The following is a 21,901-nucleotide window of genomic DNA, read 5'->3' on the forward strand; positions in this document are numbered from 1 at the left end:
TTTAATAGATTATTAATTTGACATGGTTTTCAACTACCATGTGAGAATTTGTGTGTATATTTGTATGACGTTAAAATGCAGACCTGCTCTTGTATATGTCTGCTGTCCTCATCTCTGATAATGTAAGTGGACATTTTTAGCATTTTAAATATTTCATTCCATTTATTGTGTAATGTACTGGAACCATCTGCAGAGATACTAATTATATAACACCCAATTTATTTTATTGTTTAGCATTTGGAAACTCCTGAAGACAAGTCATTTGGCCGGTCATTGACAGAGACCGAAGCAAACCTGGACAGTTATCAAACAGCTTTGGAAGAAGTACTCTCGTGGCTTCTTTCAGCTGAGGATGCACTGCAAGCCCAAGGAGAGATTTCTAATGATGTCGAAGAAGTGAAAGAACAATTTCATACTCATGAGGTACAGTGAAGCATGGACTTCTGAAACAATGCCCATGACTTGTCATAATGGCCAAGTCTCTCCTGTTAATCTCAGTGACTCTATACGATCCTTGTATTTGGAGAATTTAGTTTTTATTTTGAGATGGAAATGAATAACTTTATGAGCACAACATTCTATCAGCCGGCATTTAAAGTTCTGCCTTGAAGGGCAATGCTTGAAGTCGCTGAGATCTGATTTTGCCAGTGACTCTTGGCAGGGATACGAGAGCTCAGCTCCATTCCCCTGGGTGGAGGCAGGGCTGCAGTATAACTCACACTCCAGAGTGCCATGTCCTATCAGGCAGCTCTACCCACAGGGGGAGACTTTTCCTGAAACAATACACTTGCTTTCTGCCCCTTTCCTGTCCTGTTTTCTACTACTTTGGCTCCTTGGCAGGTCTCCCTGGGAGCTCCCCACCACCCCACCCCAGGGAGCTTTTAAGTCATAAATTCCTTGCACACAAATCCCTATCTCAGGCTCTGCTTCTGCAGAAGGTGACCTAAGCTAATAATTGCCCTTAATTCATATTAAAAACAATATTGGGTTTTCTTAAATAAAAAATGAAATCCTTTCACTGGGCCTTTAATTTAAAAGGCCTACAAATTTAAGAATTGCAAAAAATAAAATAAAATTAGAAATCCGTAGGGATTGATCTAAAGTTATCAACTTTTTTTACCTTCTTTTCCTCTCAGGGATATATGATGGACTTGACATCCCATCAGGGACGGGTCGGTAATGTTCTCCAACTGGGAAGTCAACTGATTGGAACAGGGAAATTATCAGAAGATGAAGAAACCGAAGTGCAGGAACAAATGAATCTCCTCAATTCAAGATGGGAATGCCTCAGGGTAGCTAGCATGGAAAAACAAAGCAAGTAAGTCTTTGTTTTTAATTCCTAAAAATGGGGAGTTTTGGAATCTTACTATTATTTAGGTGCAGTTTCTTGTTTAAGTTGGGATCCTCAGTTTGTTCCTAAAGCATGTAGCTCAGTTTTAGGGGATGTTTTGGTTGGATTTTGATGTCTGTTAGATTTCATGTTTCACATTTGTAATTAATGTGGAGCTGTTGGGTAGAAGGACCGTTATCTGCAGAACTCTGCTTTAAAAGTTGCCAAAAATGGGTGTCATGGTTAACGTTTTCTCAGTTTTCTCCAAAAATTAAAATGCGAATATGAAAGGCACAAAAGTAGAAAAAGGAAGCCATGCACATAAAATCACCTATTAGGTACAGTTGACAGGAAATTTCTCTTCTGAAGGAAAAGCTCTCAAAATATTAAATAGTTTCTCATGTGTTTATGGAAATCCTCTTGAAAAAAATGTTTCTCGTGTTTGGAAATCCTTATGTGAGCACCACATGGTTGTGAATTATTTTAAGAATATATATTGACTTTATCCAAAAAGAATTTTTGAGACATTTCTGAAAATGGCATATTTCTTCTAAAGGTAACAAGTAGATCTCATCATTCTGGAAGTGTTGCTTTGATTTATATTGTTAGGTGTGTGTATTCATGTAGAGCCTATTGAGACAAGATAGATTTATTTTTAAATGAGAAGAAATGAAGTGCCAACTGTGGATTTGAATACATTAAGCTAAAGAAATTGTCCAAGTGCCTTAAGTTTACTTAGCTATTATTTATGAAGATTAAAAGCTTTAAAATAGGACCAAAGAAACTCATTAGATATGCTGGGAAGATTGCTATTTCAGTACTAAATTATAGTGTGACAATAGGGAGGGGGAGAAACACATTTTTAAACTCATGTCTTTTGAAAGAATAAATAAAGCATAGATAGGATAGAATTTTCACAAATATTGGTATTCCAAACCGGGAGATGCTAGTCTATGCATCCTGACATTTTCCCCCGTTGTGATCATTTTGATTATGGCAGCGAACTCTGGAAGTAAGAGTTACACCAGCTGTATTATAATGCTTGAGTCTGCTCCATACCCATGCCCAAGGGTCAACTAATTTATCTCACCCATTTATCATCATAAATTATAAAATGTAGAGCCTCCTACTTGTGGCCATATATCCCAACCTTCTTCAGGTTACAACTTCTTTTTTTACTGATCTGTGCAACTTAAACAAAGCAAATTACCTCCATTGTTCCTCAGTCCTTTTTTTTTTTAAAATAAGACTGAAAATATGACACCAAGTGTTCATGCTAGTCAATTAATTAATTGCAGTTTGAGACCGAGTTGCAAGAGAAGGTGAATTCAACCTAAAATTAAAATCCCAAATTTTTAATTTTTAAAAAAGTTTAATTAAAAATATTTAAAAAAATAAAAAATAAATAAAAAACATCTTAAAGGGATATCTACCATTAGATTTTAGATGACAGTATAGATAGATACACATACATGTATGATAGTGCACACATCCATATTTTTTTTTTAATTTTTTTTTTTATTTATTTATGATAGTTACAGAGAGAGAGAGAGAGGCAGAGACACAGGCAGAGGGAGAAGCAGGCTCCATGCACCGGGAGCCCGATGTGGGATTCGATCCCGGGTCTCCAGGATCGCGCCCTGGGCCAAAGGCAGGCGCCAAACCGCTGCGCCACCCAGGGATCCCAACACACATCCATATTTATACACATACATATACACACACATACCTACATATGTGTGTAGGTATGTATGTAATTTCCTCACTCCCTTCCCACTGGAGGATGGAAAAGCTAAAATGGCAACATCAGTCCTTAGCTAAGATTGACATCAAAAACCAGTTTACCTTGAGGAAAGATTTGGGCACTTTGGTTTTAAACACTTTGGTTTGTATTTAAGCTTCTGGAATGATTATTAGTAAGGCAAGGGGATCCTCTTAGCATAGTTTTTGCTAAAACATAGAGTTTTGAAAATGAGACACCAATAGGGAACCACCTGTAGCACAAAGTATTATTTGCCACTGGAGGAATAGAGGACAGTAATAAGGTCAGTGCAGTAACCCAGGTAGGAGTAAAGTAAAGTAAAGAACTGGACAATTTGTTGAAGTATCTATACACAAAGTATTATTTTGCAAAGCAAAATCAGAAATATTTTGTGAGTTTGTAAAAGTAAGTCTTCCATACCCCCTTCACTAACTTTGTGTGTTCATGCATAAAACCTATTAAATTCTAAATGAGATAAGCCATTATGTAAACTATGCTGGACCTGACTTCAATAGATTTTTTTTTGAGAAACCAAAAAAGCTAATTATGACAATAGAATATTGTCAATATTTAAAAAAATAATTCTAGGTTTTATTTCATGCTTTTATAAATTGCTACCTGCTCACTTTCTATTATCATGACCATATTGATGATGCGCTTCATATGGAACATCACCTATTGTTTCCAAACCTATGGTTACCATGGAGTAGGAAGGCATGGTAAGTGGCTAGTAAAGATAAATGAATCAGTCTACATTTCTCATCTCTCTCCTTTGTAAAGACAGAGTGTGGATAGACCTTATCACAAGCATGATGTCTGCCTAAACATAACTTTAGTGATGAGAGGAATGGTGATAAAGATTGTCTAGACATAAGAGATATAACTGAAGCCATGCTAGAATTCTCAAGTTGCGATCTTATAACAAATGTAAAAAAACTAGTTGGGAATAGAAATAAGCTTATAACTAAGATCTGCAAATATTTACACTTGACAGTTATATATATTATCTACCAACATATCTAACAGCAATAATAAAATTATATATGATGCATATTCATTGAATATTATATATATTATATATATTATATATATATATATATAATATATATAAAATTCTACAAACACACGCAAGTCTTAACAAATATTAATGGAGTGCCTCAAGATACCAGATACATTTCCAGGCACTGAGGATATAATATTTGGTCATGAGAGGTGAAGTCAAAGATCTCTTGAAGCTCTAGAGAGGCTGTTAAACACACACACACACACACACACACACACATACACACACAAGAGAAAGGAGGGAGAGGCATCGCTCTGTTATAGTACCTTTTAATCTTTTCAGAAAACTTATTTGTATATGATACTTAGCCTTTGTGATCCAAGAGTGTTATTTCCAGGGTATTACCATTTAATTTGAATTTGAATGACAACAGATGAGGAGAGTAACATTTTAGGGAGAGCACACAGCCAAAGGCCCTAAAATAGGAACAACTGGCTTATTAGAGGGAGCAGAAGGTTAGGATGAGTGGAGAATTGCAGGAGGGCAAGTTAGATGGCCAGGGTATGAGACAGGGTAAAAAGAGAGGCAAGAGTCTCCTCTTTATGGTGGTGTCAGTCAGGGTAAGAGATAAGGGCTTCGAGTCCTAGCATAAGTGCAAGAAAAAGCCACCAGAATATTTTTTTAATTAAATTTACTTTATTCATTTTAGTTTTTTAAAGATTTTATTTATTTATTTGAGAGAGAGTGCATGAGAGAGACAGCAGGAGCAGGGGCAGAAGGAGAGGGGGAAGTAGGCTCTCTGCCAAGCAGGGAGCTCAACATAGGACTCAGTCTCAGGACCTTGAGATCATGATGCGAGCTGAAGGCAAACATTTAACCAACTGAACCACCCAGGTGCCCCCAGAATGGTTTTTTTAAAAGATTTATTTATTTATTTGAGAGAGAGCTAGAAAGAGCACAAGTGGGAGTGGGAGACAGAGAGGGAGAAAGAATCTCATACATATTCTGTACTGAGTGCAGAGCCTGACATGGGGCTCGATCCCATGACCATGCGATCACGACCTGAACCAAAACCTAGAGTTGGACACTTAACCGACTGTGCCACCCAGGTGCCCCACCACCAGAATGTTTTAAGTAGGGGGGAGACAGGTAAAAGAAATACCAGTAATGCCACTGGAGGAATAGAGGACAGTAATAAGGTCAGTGCAGTAACCCAGGTAGGAGATGCCATGTCTTTAATACCTGAGTATAGTCTGCTATCTTAGCCCAACAGTTAATTTATAAATTATTTGTGCTCTATTTATTTTAGTTCTCTTTTTGCCTTTTCACAGTCAGGATCCTTTTTGCTTTGGAAATAGAAATCCTTGCCTCATACAAATAGATGTTAGCCATGTGTACAGGTTGTGCACAGGGTGCATCTGGGAAATACTATTCATCCCATAAACCATTAATAATTATCAAACAAAACAAGGATTTTTTTTTAAAAAAAATGGAGGTAACAAGATGCTCTTATTTCTACCTTTCCCCACATCTACTCTGATTTGCCTGAGGGATAAGGTTTAAATACCTATTTATGTGAACTAGGGTAGCATACTTCCCTTTGTGATTCCTAGTTATTGATTGTTAAAACAGCAGCAGCTCTACTGTGTACCTGGCACACCTCAAAAAATATATTGGCTGAGATAGGATATGAAAAAGTAGATTGTGAATACAAAATAATTATAAAATGAAAAGAATGATCACCATTGTAAATAAGATGACTAGCCATGCGCTAATTATTTTAGCTATACCATTGTGGTTACTACTTTGCCTCATACATATTTTTCTCCATCTTATTATAATTGCCTTGTTCATTGTTTCCCCAAAGGATATGATTATGGGTGTTTTCTCCAGGAATAAGGAAACGTGTTCAAGGTGATTGAAATTACATTTAAGGTTGAAATTTTATAATCAAAACACTTAGAAATGTTTCATAAGGAGCATGTCAGTATGAACAGATAAAGGGGATGTGGTGTATATATATGTATGTGTATATATACACAATGGAGTATTATTCAGCCAGCAAGAGAATGAAATCTTGCCATTTAAATTATATGGATGGAGCTAAAATGTATTGCTAAGTGAAATATGTCACTCAGAGAAAGACAAATATTATATGATCTCACTCATGTGGAATTTAAGAAAGAAAACATGAACATAAGAGAAGGGGGGAGAGAAGAAAATAAACCATAAGAGACTCTTTTTTTGTATTTTTTTAATTGGAGTTTGATTTGCCAACATAGAGTATAACACCTAGTGCTTAACTTGTCAAGTGCCCCCCCTCAGTGCCCGTCACCCAGTCACCCCAACCCCCCGCCCATCTCCCCTTCCACTACCCCTTGTTAATTTCCTAGAGTTAGGAGTCTCTCATGTTCTGTCACCCTCAATGATATTTCCCACTCATTTTCTCTCCTTTCCCCTTTAATCCCTTTCACTATCTTTTATATTCCTTGTATGAATGAAACCATATAATGTTTGTCCTTCTCTGATTGACTTACTTCATTCAGCATAATACCCTCCAGTTCCATCCACATCGAAGCAAATGGTGGGTATTTGTCGTTTCTAATGGCTGAGTAATATTCCATTGTATACATAAATCACATCTTCTTTATCCATCCATCTTTTGATGGACACTGAGGCTCCTTCCACAGTTTGGCTATTGTGGCCATTGCTGCTATAAACATCAGGGTGCAGGTGTCCCAGCGTTTCACTGCATCTGTATCTTTGGGGTAAATCCCCAGCAGTGCAATTGCTGGGTCATAGGGCAGTTCTATTTTTAACTCTTAGAGGAACCTCCACACGGTTTTCCAGCTTCACCAGTTCACATTCCCACCAACAGTGCAAGAGGGTTCCCCTTTCTCCACATCCTCTCCAACATTTGTGGTTTCCTGCCTTATCAATTTTCCCCATTCTCCCTGGTGTGAGGTGGTATCTCATTGTGGTTTTGATTTGTATTTCCCTGAGGGCAAGTGATGCGGAGCATTTTCTTATGTGCTTGTTGGCCATGTGTATATGTTCCTCTGTGAAATTTCTGTTCATGTCTTTTGCCTATTTCATGATTGGATTGTTTGTTTCTTTGCTGTTGAGTTTAATAAGCTCTTTATAGATCTTGGATACTAGCCCTTATCTGATAATGTCATTTGTAAGTATCTTCTCCGATTCTGTAGGTTGTCTTTTACTTTTGTTGACTGTTTCTTTTGTTGTGCAGAAGCTTTTTATCTTGATTAAGTCCCAAAAGTTTATTTTTGCTTTTGTTTCCCTTGCCTTCATAGATGTATCTTGTAGGAAGTTGCTGTGGCCAAGTTAAAAAATGGTGTTGCCTGTGTTCTCCTCTAGGATTTTGATGGATTCTTGTCTCACATTTAGATCTTTCATCCATTTTGAGTTTATCTTTGTGTATGCTATAAGAGAATGGTCTAGTTTCATTCTTCTGCATGTGGCTGTCCAATTTTCCCAACACCATTTATTGAAGAGACTGTCCTTTTTCCAGTGGACAGTCTTTCCTCTTTTGTCAAATATTAATTGACCATAGAGTTGAGGGCCCATTTCTGGATTCTCTATTCTATTCCATTGATCTATGTGTCTGTTTTTGTGCCAGTATCACACTGTCTTGATGATCACAGCTTTGTAGTACAACTTGAAATCCAGCATTGTGATGCCCCCAGCTCTGGTTTTCTTTTTCAATATTCCCCTGGCTATTCGGGGCCTTTTCTGATTCCACACAAATTTTAAGATGATTTGTTCCATCTGTAGAAAGTCCATGGTATTTTGATAGGGATTGCACTGAACATGTAAATTGCCCTGGGTAGCATTGACATTTTCAATATTAATTCTTCCAATCCATGAGCATGGAATATTTTTCCATCTCTTTGTGTCTTCCTCAATTTCTTTCAGAAGTGTTCTGTAGTTTTTAGGGTATAGATCCTTTATCTCTTTCATTAGGTTTATTCCTAGGTATCTTATGCTTTCAGGTGCAATTGTAAATGGGATTGACTCCTTAATTCTTAATTTCTCTTTGTTCAGTCTCATTGTTAGTGTTTAGAAATGCCACTGATTTCTGGGCATTGATTTTGTATCCTGCCACATTGCTGAATTGCTGTATGAGTTCTAGCAATCTTGGGGTGGAGTCTTTGGGGTTTTCTACATAGAGTATCATGTCATCTGTAAAGAGGGAGAGTTTGACTTCTTCTTTGCCAATGTGAATGCCTTTAATGTCTTTTTGTTGCCTGATTGCTGAGGCTAGGACTTCTAGTACTATGCTGAATAGCAGTGGTGCGAGTGGACATCCCTGTCGTGTTCCTGATCTTAGAGGAAAGGCTCTCAGTGTTTCCCCATTGAGGATGATATTTGCTGTGGGCTTTTTGTAGATGGCTTTTAAGATGCTGAGGAATGTTCCCTCTATCCCTACAGTCTGAAGAGTTTTGATCAGGAATGGATGCTGTATTTTGTCAAATGCTTTCTCTGCATCTATTGAGGATCATATGGTTCTTGTTTTTTCTCTTGTTGATATGATCTATCACTTTGATTGTTTTATGAATGTTGAACCAGCCTTGCATCCCGGGGTTAAATCTCACTTGGTCATGGTGAATAATCTTCTTAATGTACTGTTGGATCCTACTGGCTAGTATGTTGTTGAGAATTTTTGCATCCATGTTCATCAGGGATATTGGTCTGTAATTCTCCTTTTTGGTGGGGTCTTTGTCTGGTTTCAGAATTAAGATGATGCTGGCCTCATAAGACAAGTTTGGAAGTATTCCATCCCTTTCTATCCTTCAAAACAGCTTTAGTAGAATAGGTATTGTCTCTTCTTTAAACGTTTGATAGAATTCCCCTGGGAAGCCGCCTGGCCCTGGACTTCTGTGTCTTAGGAGGTTTTTGATGACTGCTTCAATTTCATCCCTGGTTATTGGCCTGTTCAGGTTTTCTACTTCTTCCTTTTCCTGTTTTGGTAGTTTGTGGTTTTCCAGAAATGCATCCATTTCTTCCAGATTGCCTAATTTATTGGCATATAGCTGCTCACGATATGTTTTTAAAATCATTTGTATTTCCTTGGTATTGGTTGTGATCTCTCCTTTTTCATTCATGATTTTATTCATTTGAGTCTTTTTTCTTTTCTTTTTTTTTATTTTATTTTATTTATGATAGTCATACAGAGAGAGAGAGAGAGAGGCAGAGACATAGGCAGAGGGAGAAGCAGGATCCATGCACCGGGAGCCCGACGTGGGACTCGATCCCGGGTCTCCAGGATCGCGCCCTGGGCCAAAGGCAGGCGCCAAACTGCTGCGCCACCCAGGGATCCCTCTTTTTTTCTTTTTAGTAAGGCTGACTAATGGTTTATCTTATTAATTCTTTCAGAGAACCAACTCCTGGTTTTGTTGATCTTTCTACAGTTCTTCTGTTCTCTATTTCATTGAGTTCTGCTCGAATATTTATTAACTCTCTTCTGCTTGATGTAGGTTTGATTTGCTGTTCTTTCTCCAGTTCCTTTAGGTGTGAGGTTAGCTTGTGTATTGGCGTTTTTTCCAGTTTTTTGAGGGATGCTTGTATTGCGATGCATTTCCCTCTCAGTACTGCTTTTGCTGTATCCCCAAAATTTTGAACGTTTGTATCTTCATTTTCATTAGTTTCCATGAATCTTTTAAATTCACCATAAGAGACTCTTAACAATAGAGAACAAACTGAGGGTTTCTGGAAGGAGGTGGGTAGGGGATGGGCTCCATTGTGACGAATATTAAAGAGAGCATGTGTTGTGATGAGCACTGAGTATTATATGCAAGTGATGAATCACTAAATTCTACCTCAGAAACTTATATTGTACTGTACACTAGCTAAAATTAAAAAAAAGAAATATCAGTAAAAAATTAAATGCCCAGATGAGCTCCCCCCTTTCTTCCTCTTTTTACTCCATTTCCATTTGATTCTTATTTCTTTCCACTACAATTCTGATACCTTCATAGATGTGAATTGATGATGAAGCTAATATGGTAAAGAAGTTTGTTAAGATACCTCTAGTCCCACACTACTGCAACACCAACTTGCTGCTATTGGTCCATTAAAAATCTTTAACGTTTATGAAAGTGGAAAGAAAAAACAAAGTACCACTGATTGCATGGTTAAAATGATATAATGAAAACAGGGCAAGGTCTGTTGATATGCTCAAGTTGGCAAACTTAAAAGGACTAGGTGAAATGATTTTTGTTTTGATTCCTTTTATGCTGCAGAATACCCTTTGGGTGGTGGGAGGTGAAGGAGAGAGAAGAAAAAGACAAACCTTCCTACTGTGGAAGTGTAAGAAGACAATTGGCACAGGGACAGCAAAAAATCTTCTTCTCTATGAATAAACTAATTAATTTGATTGAAAAATGCAACCTGCAGAGAGAAAAAGAGATTTACTGACATTTCTACAAGGATTCATAAGATAAGCACAGCAAGTTCCATCAACTTCTCTGATAATTGTAGTTAGGACATGCAGGGGGAACCTGAAGTCTTTGTTATGGTGGGGGAAGAAAATGAAAGCAAGTCTGTAAGGAGGCCACAGGAAGTTATGTTCTCATTTCCATCAGCAGGAGAGATACGAATAGTATCTGAGTGAAAATACCAGCTATAACATGGTAAATAATTGTGAATCACCATCCATGTTTTGATTGGAGAGAGAAATATGTCTAGAAAGTCTGGTTCATTTTTTTCCCCCACATGTCTGTTCCAGTCTTGATATGAGATAACATATGTGAGTGAATAGAACAAAGGAGATGCTGAACAAATAGTGGGGTTTCTCCCAAGTGAAGTGGCTAAGATATTGCATAGATGAATATATAAATGAATGGATGAACAAATGAATTAATTTCTTCATATAGTTCCAGTCCAACACATGAATTTGTTGCAATGAACATTTTAACAGTATGTAATCTCAAACTTTTATGTGTGATTTTTTATCACCATTTTGTTAATTCATTTTTAAATTATTCTAGTATTGAAACGAGAATTTCTTAGAGATCAAGATGGTTCAAGAACCAACAGTAACATTACCTGAGAACTTATTAAAAATACAGAATCTCAGTCTTCCCTCTGATCTACAGAATCAGAATCTGCAATTTAACAAGATCCCAAGGGATTCCTAAGCCTATTAAAGTTTGAGAAGCACTGATCTACTTGAAACAATTATGAAATAGTATAAATCCATATTCCTTCTTTGTAGAAGACAATGTGAAAGTACTGACAATTAGTTACTGGCCTAATAAGCAGCAGTAATTAACATACAGTAATTTGGTCAGGTTCAAATGTATATGACTGGCCATCACAGTTCTTTCTGTAAATAATGTGCAGTTAAGATGTGGATAGTCCTTGTTCAAATAACAAAAAGTATATGACTTTTACAATTTAAATTATAAATCGGAAAGCCCAATCTCTGGAATTGATCGAAGTGAAGAGTAGAGAGTAGGATTTTTTTTTAAACAATGCTTTTTTCACAAAGATAAACAATGATAATTAAGAATTAAGTTTAATCATTCATTCATCCGTCTCACTAACAATTCTCATCTACTATATCCCCAGAACTGTTTTAGGTACTGGGTAAATATCAGAGAACAAAGCTAACTCCCTCCCTTATTAAGCTTGCATTCGTAGTGGAAGAAGACAGTTACAATATGTATAACATACCGATGGTGATAAATGATAAAAAGGGAAAAGAATCAGAGGATAGATTTAGAGAAGGAAACACTGTGTGTTGTTGTATATTAGGTAGTCAGGGAAGGCCTCTCTGAGGAGGTAATATTTAAGGAGAGCCCTAAATGAAGAAAGGGAAGAAGCCATGCAGACAGCTGGGGCAAAAGCAAACAAATGGAAAGGTCCAGAGGCAGGAGTACTCTGGCCATGTTTGAGAAACAGTGTGCTGGGGCTGACAGAAAGTAGAATGATGTCATTGTGATTTCTGACTAGAAAATGGCTCAAATTAAATTAATAGACTATCTCAACAAGAACAGATGTTATGGAAATTGGCATTTTTATAATCTTAATCTGATATTTCTGATTGGGAAACTGTTCATGTTTTTGTATTATGTCTTATGTTTGATTGATAATTAAATGATACCACTTATTCATTCAAGCAATATTTTTCATGTGTCTAGTATATGCCAGGCTCTATGCCAGATGTTATATAGTGACATAATTTTTTGAATTTGAGAGTAGGCTTCTTTTGCCATATAAATGAATGTGGTCTCTGAGTGTCAACATTCCCCATTCTTACTAGGGATAATTTAAACAATCTTCCAGTCATTTTATTTAATAGTAGTTCTTGGTTTGTGATGACATCTGCGTTTCTTCATCCACTTTGTGAGTATTTAATCAGGAAGATTGAATTGAAGGTTGCCGTAATGTATTTGCCACAAGAATCTTTTGCATCCAGCCATGCAGCTTCTTTATTATGTTATTGTGACTCTTTTGAATTTATGCTTTCAAAATGCAAATGAATTTGTTTGCATTTTGAACTTTAATCTTGCTCTGGATAGTTGAAGAATATCAATAATTAAACTGTTGTTGAGTTCTATGGATGGAGGAATAAAATAGATCAGGATTTTAAGAACAATGGTGCATTTTTGTTTCACAGAATCCTTTTTAAACACAACACTAGATCTCACATTCCATTCAGTGAACAAATAAATATTAATACACATTTAATTTTGAGGGAGGGTTGAAAATTTTTTTATTCCTAGTTGTTGGAAGGGGAATTTTGCAGATGAATTCTTTCAGAAATATTTATTGTGAGGTTGTAGACTAAAAACTGTGGCCTCCAAGATCAGGTTGCAGGGTGTGATATAATAATAATTTTCAGAATTAGTGGGAACTTTTGAAAAATGTACATGTCCTGTTTTCCTTGCTTTCTCTTTTGTCCCAAGACAGATGTCAGCCTACCAATTGGGAGTGATGGTGCTATGGAGAAGAGGATGGACATATTCATTTTAGGGGGAAAAAGCCTCTTTATATGATTCAGTTAGACCTTTGCCTCATTTCATTCTGTGGTGGAAACTATACTCATAGTAGTATACTGGTAGTAGACTACTGTCACTGTCAGGCTTTGTAGCTGGATTTTTTAAGGTATGATTGGGACTTGGAGGAAAGAATATATTTACTGAAGCAAAGAGGTGCAGGGAGGCAAGGAGAGATGAACCACGTACACAGATATAGATGGTTATACTTTCATAAATTTAGAATGGAAATTGCAGACTGGTGGTGGATGTAGGGGTAGTAAAAGTGGTAGGATAGAGGTAACAGTGATGGTGAAAGTCTTACATGTTTGGGGTCATTGTTTTTATTGGATTCTTGGTTTTAAACCTTATTATTAAGGTTTATTATTATTACTATTATTATATTATTATTATTATTATTCCCAAGGCATTCCTTGAGCTTTGATAAATGTCCCAAACCTTGGGAGTTGAAAACTACTAATATGATGCTTCATATGGCCCATTCATTACTGCCATACAACAAAAGCCTTTACATATGTTTGTATATGCATTACTGAAACTTTGCTTTAAAAAATCAATATTGCTTTACAATTTTAAAACAATATGGGGTTTCTTTTACTTTGCCTAGAATATATCATATTTTCTGATTCCTACGTTTAGTGAAATGTTATAAATATTTAAAGTATCTGGTCGTTTATTTTACCTTGTCATCACCATATGTTTGAGGGAAACTGGGTCTTGGTATATTGTGGTTTCTATCATTAATGTAAATCTTATGTTAAGAGCATTTGTCTCAATAGTTAGAACTGTACTCTTCATTTTTGTGAGAAGAAAGAGCAAAATTATCCATTAATGACAATCTCTATAAGATCCCACTAAATTACCTTCTTTCCTTGTGTTTTTATATTGTGATAATCACTGATATAAATGAAATCAGGACTAGATATAAAAATCATCTCTAAAAAAACTCACATTAGTACAGGCAGTATGGCATAATGGTGAAATAGGCCCCAGAGCCAAACCTGAGTCCTGCTTTCCTACCTTCCCTTGCTTGCCCTTTGACCCAGGTAAACTTTTGTTTCCTCGTCTGTAAATTGAGGCTAAGATCAGTTCCTGCATCATTAAAATTAATTATAGTAATGCCTCTATTGTCTGACACATGATAAATATAATTTGTTATTCATACATAAATTATATTTAAATGTCCCACATTCCACAAGGTTAAAACTACTATTTTAGTTGATAATCTACTACTTATATAGTATAATTCATTTTTAAATAATTCAGTAAAGACATTTTTATATGTCCTAAGCCTGTCTCCATGTCATCTCCTTGCCTCTGGTTCATGTTAATCCTTTTTTTATTTTATTTTATTTTATTATTTTTTATTATTATTTTTTTCATTGGTGTTCAATTTACCAACATACAGAATAACCCCCAGTGCCCGTCACCCAATCACTCCCACCCCCCGCCCTCCTCCCCTTCTACCACCCCTAGTTCGTTTCCCAGAGTTAGCAGTCTTTACGTTCTGTCTCCCTTTCTGATATTTCCCACACATTTCTTCTCCCTTCCCTTCTATTCCCTTTCACTATTATTTATATTCCCCACATGAATGAGAACATATGTTTGTCCTTCTCTGACTGACTGACTTCACTCAGCATAATACCCTCCAGTTCCATCCACGTTGAAGCAAATGGTGGGTATTTGTCATTTCTAATGGCTGAGGAATATTCCATTGTATACATAAACCACATCTTCTTTATCCACTCATCTTTCGATGGACACCGAGGCTCCTTCCACAGTTTGACTATTGTGGACATTGCTGCTATAAACATCGGGGTGCAGGTGTCCCGGCGTTTCATTGCATCTGAATCTTTGGGGTAAATCCCCAACAGTGCAATTGCTGGGTCGTAGGGCAGGTCTATTTTTAACTTTTTGAGGAACCTCCACACAGTATTCCAGAGTGGCTGCACCATTTCACATTCCCACCAACAGTGTAAGAGGGTTCTCTTTTCTCCGCATCCTCTCCAACATTTGTTGTTTCCTGCCTTGTTAATTTTCCCCATTCTCACTGGTGTGAGGTGTTATCTCATTGTGGTTTTGATTTGTATTTCCCTGATGGCAAGTGATGCAGAGCACTTTCATGTTAATCCTGATACAGTCATGCTGCCTGGGCTCAGCTATCCAAAAGTTTGCCACATGTGAAAACTCAAGGGCTGAAGTAAAAAATTTATGCCTGAGTCCCAAAAACCAACACAGTCATTTTCACCCCTGGATGTTCACTGGAATAATGTATCTGGATATGAATTCCACTAATTTACCTTTTGGTGATAGTCTCAATAAAAACCTGATGTGTAAAAGTCACCTTCATTGATCCCTTGCATAATAGAGTAAATGAAACAAAAAAGCCATGCAAGGGGGTTAAAATAACTACATATTTAAGTATTTTTCATCATTTCCAGAGCACTGAGTTATACATAAACAATTCTTGAGCTAAAATCAAAACTATATAATCTAGTCTGTAAGGCCATTTTGCTGGAGATTTTCAAGCCAACAGTTTGAATAAGCAAATAAATTAATTTTGTTTTTTTTTCCAGTGTGATTTTAGTTACTAATTGGCATGCATTTGAGAGTAAAAGGTGCATTAAAATTTCAGTTTCTCTAATTCATACCAATAGCCCTCCCTTAAATCACATATGTAGGTTTTATTGATAGCTGAAATCATATGATTGTATTTTACATGCATAACATGCTACTTGAACATCACTGGGGATTTTTTTGTAATCTATAAATTCACATTAATATTTTACCTCCTTTCATTAGTTACATTTCTTATTTGAGAATTGTATATAAGCAAATAATTATGAAGTCTAAGAAATGGGGCCTGAGAACCTATCTTAGTAATTTTTAATTCTAAGTCCCTAGGATCTATGAAGTCTATACTTTTACATATTTATTAGTATAGCACCTTGCATAGGATTATGTTTTGTAAGTATTTTTATACATTTTATAATGTATTTCCATAAAACCCAAGAAACACTATTTGGACTATCAAACATGGGCTGAAATTAATGAAAACATTTATAATTTTGTCATTTATAAATTTGTGTAGAAAACCAAAATTTCAGAAAATGGCATTCAGATTTATTGCTAAATTCCTTAACTCAGGAGGATATCATTCCTTATAAATATTATGTGAGGGATGCCTGGGTGGCTCAGTGGTTGAGCATCTGCCTTTGGCTCAGGTCATGATCCTGGGGTCCTTGGATCAAGTCCTGCATCAGGCTCCCCACAGGGGCAGCCTGCTTCTCCCTCTGCCTGTGTCTCTGCCTGTGTCTCTGCCTCTCTGTTTCTGTGTCTCTTGTGAATAAATAAATAAATAAAATCTAAAAAAAATTTCATGAAATAATAAAATATTATGGATAAAGATGGCCAAGTAAGGAATCCTTGTTGTTGTTAATCCAGTTATCTGTTGATTTAGACCTGTGCTGTCCAATATGGCAGCCACTGGCTGCATGTAGTTATTTAGTTGTAAATGTAAATTATTGTAATTAGATATGGGTAAAAATTCAGTTTCTTATTTATACTAGCCATATTTCAAGTGCACAACAGCCACACATGGCTAGTGGCTATTGTATTGGATAATACACATATACAATATTTACATCATTGTAATGATCTGTTGAGCAGTACTGGTTAGGAGATAAATGCCTTTCTATAGTCCACCAGAATCTCTGTAAAGCAGACTGTGCTTGCAGTGTTTTCTTCATGTTCGTAGAGAGATGTTCCCATAGCAGGGTGTGAGGTGAGAGAGATCATCAATAAAATTATTTGGAAAATGATATTCCTTAAGATGCTTTTTTTACTGCAGCTAAAATACCAAATACAAGTGGCTTATACCATCACTTCTCAAAGTATGATCCATGGATGAGCAGCATTGGCATGCCCTGGGCATTAGAAATGAAGAATCTCTGGCAGGCCCCTCCCCAGACTTAGAAAGTAGGACATATCCCCCACGAGATTTGTATGCACATTAAAGTTTGGGAAGCACTGGTTAAAACCATAAGGATGTCATTATCTTAGATTACAATAAAGCCACAGGTGAGATAGCTCTAAGTTAAGTGTGTGACTCCACTGTGCCATCAAAATCCCAGGATCTTTCTTTTTTTTATTGGAATATAATTGACATACAGTGTTATATTAGTTGTAGATAGAGAATAAAATGATTCAACAATTCTATTTCTCAGTGCTCATCAAGATAAAGTTTACTCTTTATTCCCCTTACCTATATCTCCTATCCCCTCACCCACCACCACTCTGGAAGCCACCAGATTTGATTTCTGTATTTAAGAGTCTATTTTTGTTTGTCTCTTTTTTCCCTGTGTTTGTTTTGTGTTTTATGTCAACATATGAGTGAAATCATGTAATATTTGTCTTTCTCTGACTGGCTTATTTCACTTAGCATTATAACCTCTAGGTCATTTCAATTTATTGGTTTTGCTAGTCTCTGTCTGTCTTTGGCTGATTTTACAATTGGAAGTTGGCTGCAGCAGTTCCCAATGTCATATCCTGACATGCTTCTGCCTCTGGATTTTGTCAGGACTGTCTCCTGTCTGACACTAGTTTATTCTAGCTCCATTGTCCTCCTTTCTCTATTGCCAGTCATGTGTTTATGCTTTGTTTTCCTTCTGCTTTTATATAGCCCTTTCTAAAGGACCACTTGAAAACCATAAAATGCAAACTCTTTTCTTGCCCATGGGTGATAGACTTTTATTTTATGAATTTGACAAATTTCCCTGGTTTATTTGCATCTTTTGAATGTTAGTTGGAAATATGGAATTTCTTTCTTGCATTTCAATAATATTTTAAATTGAACAATGTGAAATTGTCATTTTGTGGAATGAAAACTCATTTATCAGCAACTTCATATGACCCAACCTAACATAGCTTTTGATCCATAAAGAAGGAAGATGAGTCAGTCAAAGTTAAGAGCATGGACTTGGGTCACAGATGGTTTGGCATTTATATACTGTCTTAACTTGTCACTGAGACACCTTGGGCAAGTTCTTTAACCTTCCCAAAATCCATTGTCCTCAGAAATAAAATAACAGTGGTATCATCTACCTCAGTAGGTGATAATGAAAACAAAATGTAATTATTTGGTGTTTTTCAAACACAAGTCGGTCATCTTCCACCTTCACACTTCCTTCCATATCTGCATTCCTTTTCATCATCACATATTTAATGCTTTTCCTTAAAATAATTACCTTTACTTAGCCTCATCTTAAGCTGTATGATTTTATATATAAATTAAAATTATATATAGACTCACTATATATATGTATGTATATAAACATATGTGTGCCCATATTTCTTAGCCATATAGCCAAGACAGGGGCATCTGGATGGCTCAGTTGGTTAAGTGTCTGCCTTTGGTTCAGGTCATGATCTCAGGGTTCTGGGATCAAGTCCTGAATCAGGGTCCCTGCTCAAGGGCGAGTCTGCTCCTCTTTCTCTCTCTACCCCTCCCCCCTGCTTGTGTTCTCCCTTTCTCTATCTCAAATAATTAAAATCTTAAAAAAAGATACATACCAAGACATATTAAAATAGTTTCATAGGTTTTCCCCTGTGCCACTAAAATCATTCTGCAAACCACAAATGGATCGTATATCATCATTTAGGATCCACTAAAATCGTACATATTTTATGCTTACTAACAAGACTAACACACAAAAAGTGTTGAATGCATGCTAGCCAATATAGTTAAAATTAATTAAAAATTAATTTTAGGGACACCTGGGTGGCTCAGCAGTTGGGCATCTGCCTTTGGTTCAGGGTGTGATCCCAGAGTCCCCAGATTGAGTTCCATATCAGTTCCTGCATGGAGCCCGCTTCTCCCTCTGCGGGTGTCTCTGCCTCTCTTTCTCTCTGTGTCTCTCATGAATAAATAAATAAAATCTTTAAAAAATTAATATTTAATGATATTTTAACCCATGGATTAGTTATCACCCCCAATTTTCTAAAGTTACCCCTTCTATCACATTTAGAAAAGGGGCATTTGTATTGTAAAGGTTCTACACAGACTTTCTGATAGCGGTGTGCCCTCATGGTTGCCTCTACTGCTGCTCAGACATTGCCATGAGCCACTATTCCCCTCCCTGCTGCTCACTCTGAGTAACTCTAGCTTGTAATTCACCTGCAGGTATTGATGCTATCTCTTTGCAGGCCTTAGCAAAGGAAGCACAGCACCTTTTACTACCTGTTGACTTATTTCATATAACACCTACACAGGAAGCTCTAAGTACTGACCAGACATTACTGAGTAATCCGAGTATCTAAAGTAAAAACATTGGAAAAGCAAAAACCATTTCTGAACACTATATTAAAAATAATTGTTCTTAAGGTCTAAAGGAAAGCTGTACAAAGGTAAGCTCTTCACAGAGGTTCACCACATGGACATCCTAATTAAGAGGAGCTTCCAGCAGAGGTATAGAGTTCAGTGAATATTTGTTAAGTGGAATGTCTGAAAGTTTGAAAAAGGAAGTAAATAGTATTTTAAAAGGAAATTCCATATTAACTCTAACAAATGTGTTTTATACTTGGAACATTTTTTCAACTATAAAGAACAATGTGGGATTCTTTTCTTCTGGATTCAGGGATTGAGTCCCACATCGGGCTCCCTGCAAGGAGCCTGCTTCTCCTTCTGTCTATGTCTCTGTCTCTCTTTCTGTGTCTCTCATGAATAAATAAAATAAAATCTTAAAAAAAGAATATATACCTCAAAATAAGTATTAACACTTCTCATTTGAGTCTCCAATTTTTGTTGAATGGATGAAATAACTTTAATTTTCAGCCTCACCATGAAGTTGTGTGATTAATAGACAAGATACTGTCTCATGTCCCTGATGTTGGAAACCTAATTGAGAAAGTTTAAGAAGTTGGCTTTAGGGCATATTGCCAGGCTTTAAATTCATTACCCAGCCCACTGTTTTTTACTTCTTTGTAAACAATACATCTCTTTCACTTACCTATTTCTGCATAATGAATGATTCCAAAATGTTGTGGCTTAACACAGTAATTTATATTTATATCATGATTCTGTAGATCAGAAATGTGGGCAGGGCTTGTCTAGATTGTTGTTCTATAGTTGTGATATGGCTGAGATCACTCTTTGGGCTGCATTCAGCAGGAAGCTCAGCTTTTTTGTTTTGTTTTTGTTTTTGTTTTTGATTTTTTTGGTTTTGTTTTTTGTTTGGAAGCTCAGCTTTTAAGATAGCATTTTATCCTCTGGAGTCATTCTCTTTTTTTTTTTTTTTTTAACTCTTTTTTTTTATTTTTTTTATTGGTGTTCAATTTACTAACATACAGAATAACACCCAGTGCCCGTCACCCTCTGGAGTCATTCTCAACATGATCTCTCATCATTCAATACTGTAGTGTGGTCTTCTTACAGCATGGCATCTAGCTTCTGAGAGAGCATATAAATGCTTCCTTGTTCTTTTAAAGCATTTATACTTGGGACTCATATAGTGTCACTTTTGCCGTATTCTACTGGTAAAGACAAATCACAAGGCTAGTCCACATTCATGAGGATGGAAATAGACTCTTGGCAAAAGAGGCAAAAGATTCTGGCCATCTTTAATCACCATACATATTAAAGTAATGGAGATAAAATTGGACAATTGCCAGGATATGCTATTAGTTCAGGTATCAGAGATGGGTTACTTTTACTTAACATGTTCACATTTAGTTAGCTATGTGAAACTTCCTAAAAATTGGGATGTGTGAACTATAATAAATAGAAGAAAGAATAGCTGCGGAGGTGATTGATCATGGGCTCTGCTTCCCTTACTTCTTAGTGTTTAATAGACACCAAGCAGTGTGAACATGCCATAAATTATAAATGTCAACAGTTTTATTTTATAGGTTTAATAATAGTAAGTACACTTATTTTGATAGAGGTTATTAATAGACATCTTTCCAATTTTCAGTTTACATAAAGTTCTAATGGATCTCCAGAATCAGCAACTGAAAGAGTTAAATGACTGGCTAACCAAAACAGAAGAGAGAACAAGGAAAATGGAGAAGGAGCCCCTTGGACCTGATATTGAAGACCTAAAACGCCAAGTACAACAACATAAGGTCAGTATATTTTAAGCTATTTACTTTCTACTGGAAAACAAACTCTATGTATATATCTGTATTACAAACACACATGCGTACATGTATTATGGTTTACAGATAGGAATGAATTGAAGCTTCAATTAAGAAGAGTTTGGAAGTCATTCTTACCTAATATATTTTGAAATGTTTGGTTTTTTTTCAAATACAGAATACCTAGGCTTTTCATATCTGAAAAACAATATCCCTGTAGGAGAACAATTCTAGATATGTGATTTATTAAAATTTTGGTTTCTTGGAAGAGAGACTCTGTAGGGATTACTTGCAATGCAAATTTAACTAATAACACAAAATTTTTTTTACATGTTTTTACCTTCAATTCAAGTCTTAGAACAGGCCAAGCTTGATTAAAGTGAACACCTGTAACATTGCTTTTCTATAAAATACAGACTCTATCGTTTGTAATATTTCCATCTTTTTTCACTTTGTTTGTACATTTACAAATTATGCCCTTTGGTTGCCAGAAAGCATTTGTTGTTTTTGTGATTAGGATTTCTACAGGAATATTTCTTTTTTTTCTCTTTCAGCATCACGTTTTTATGTTTTAAGATTGTATTTATTTATTTGAGAAAGAGAGAGAGAGAGAAAGAGAACACACACAAGCATCGGGAGGGGCAGATGGGAGG

At 36.2% G+C, this 21,901-nt stretch overlaps 1 protein-coding gene across 15 annotated transcripts in view; it reads left to right on the forward strand.

Annotated features, from left to right (window-relative positions):
• DMD (dystrophin) overlaps positions 1 to 21,901 on the forward strand; it is a 2,162,139-nt gene that overhangs the window by 680,210 nt on the left and 1,460,028 nt on the right. For all 15 annotated transcript variants that reach the window (XM_077887780.1, XM_077887782.1, XM_077887777.1 and 12 more), the window contains 3 exons: positions 235 to 423; positions 1,137 to 1,318; positions 21,086 to 21,236. In XM_077887780.1, coding sequence (XP_077743906.1) covers positions 235 to 423; positions 1,137 to 1,318; positions 21,086 to 21,236 — 522 coding nt within the window. The remainder of the gene's footprint in view (positions 1 to 234; positions 424 to 1,136; positions 1,319 to 21,085; positions 21,237 to 21,901) is intronic.

Source organism: Canis aureus, chromosome X (assembly GCF_053574225.1).
Source record: "Canis aureus isolate CA01 chromosome X, VMU_Caureus_v.1.0, whole genome shotgun sequence".
In the NCBI taxonomy this organism is placed as follows: Eukaryota; Metazoa; Chordata; class Mammalia; order Carnivora; family Canidae; genus Canis; species Canis aureus.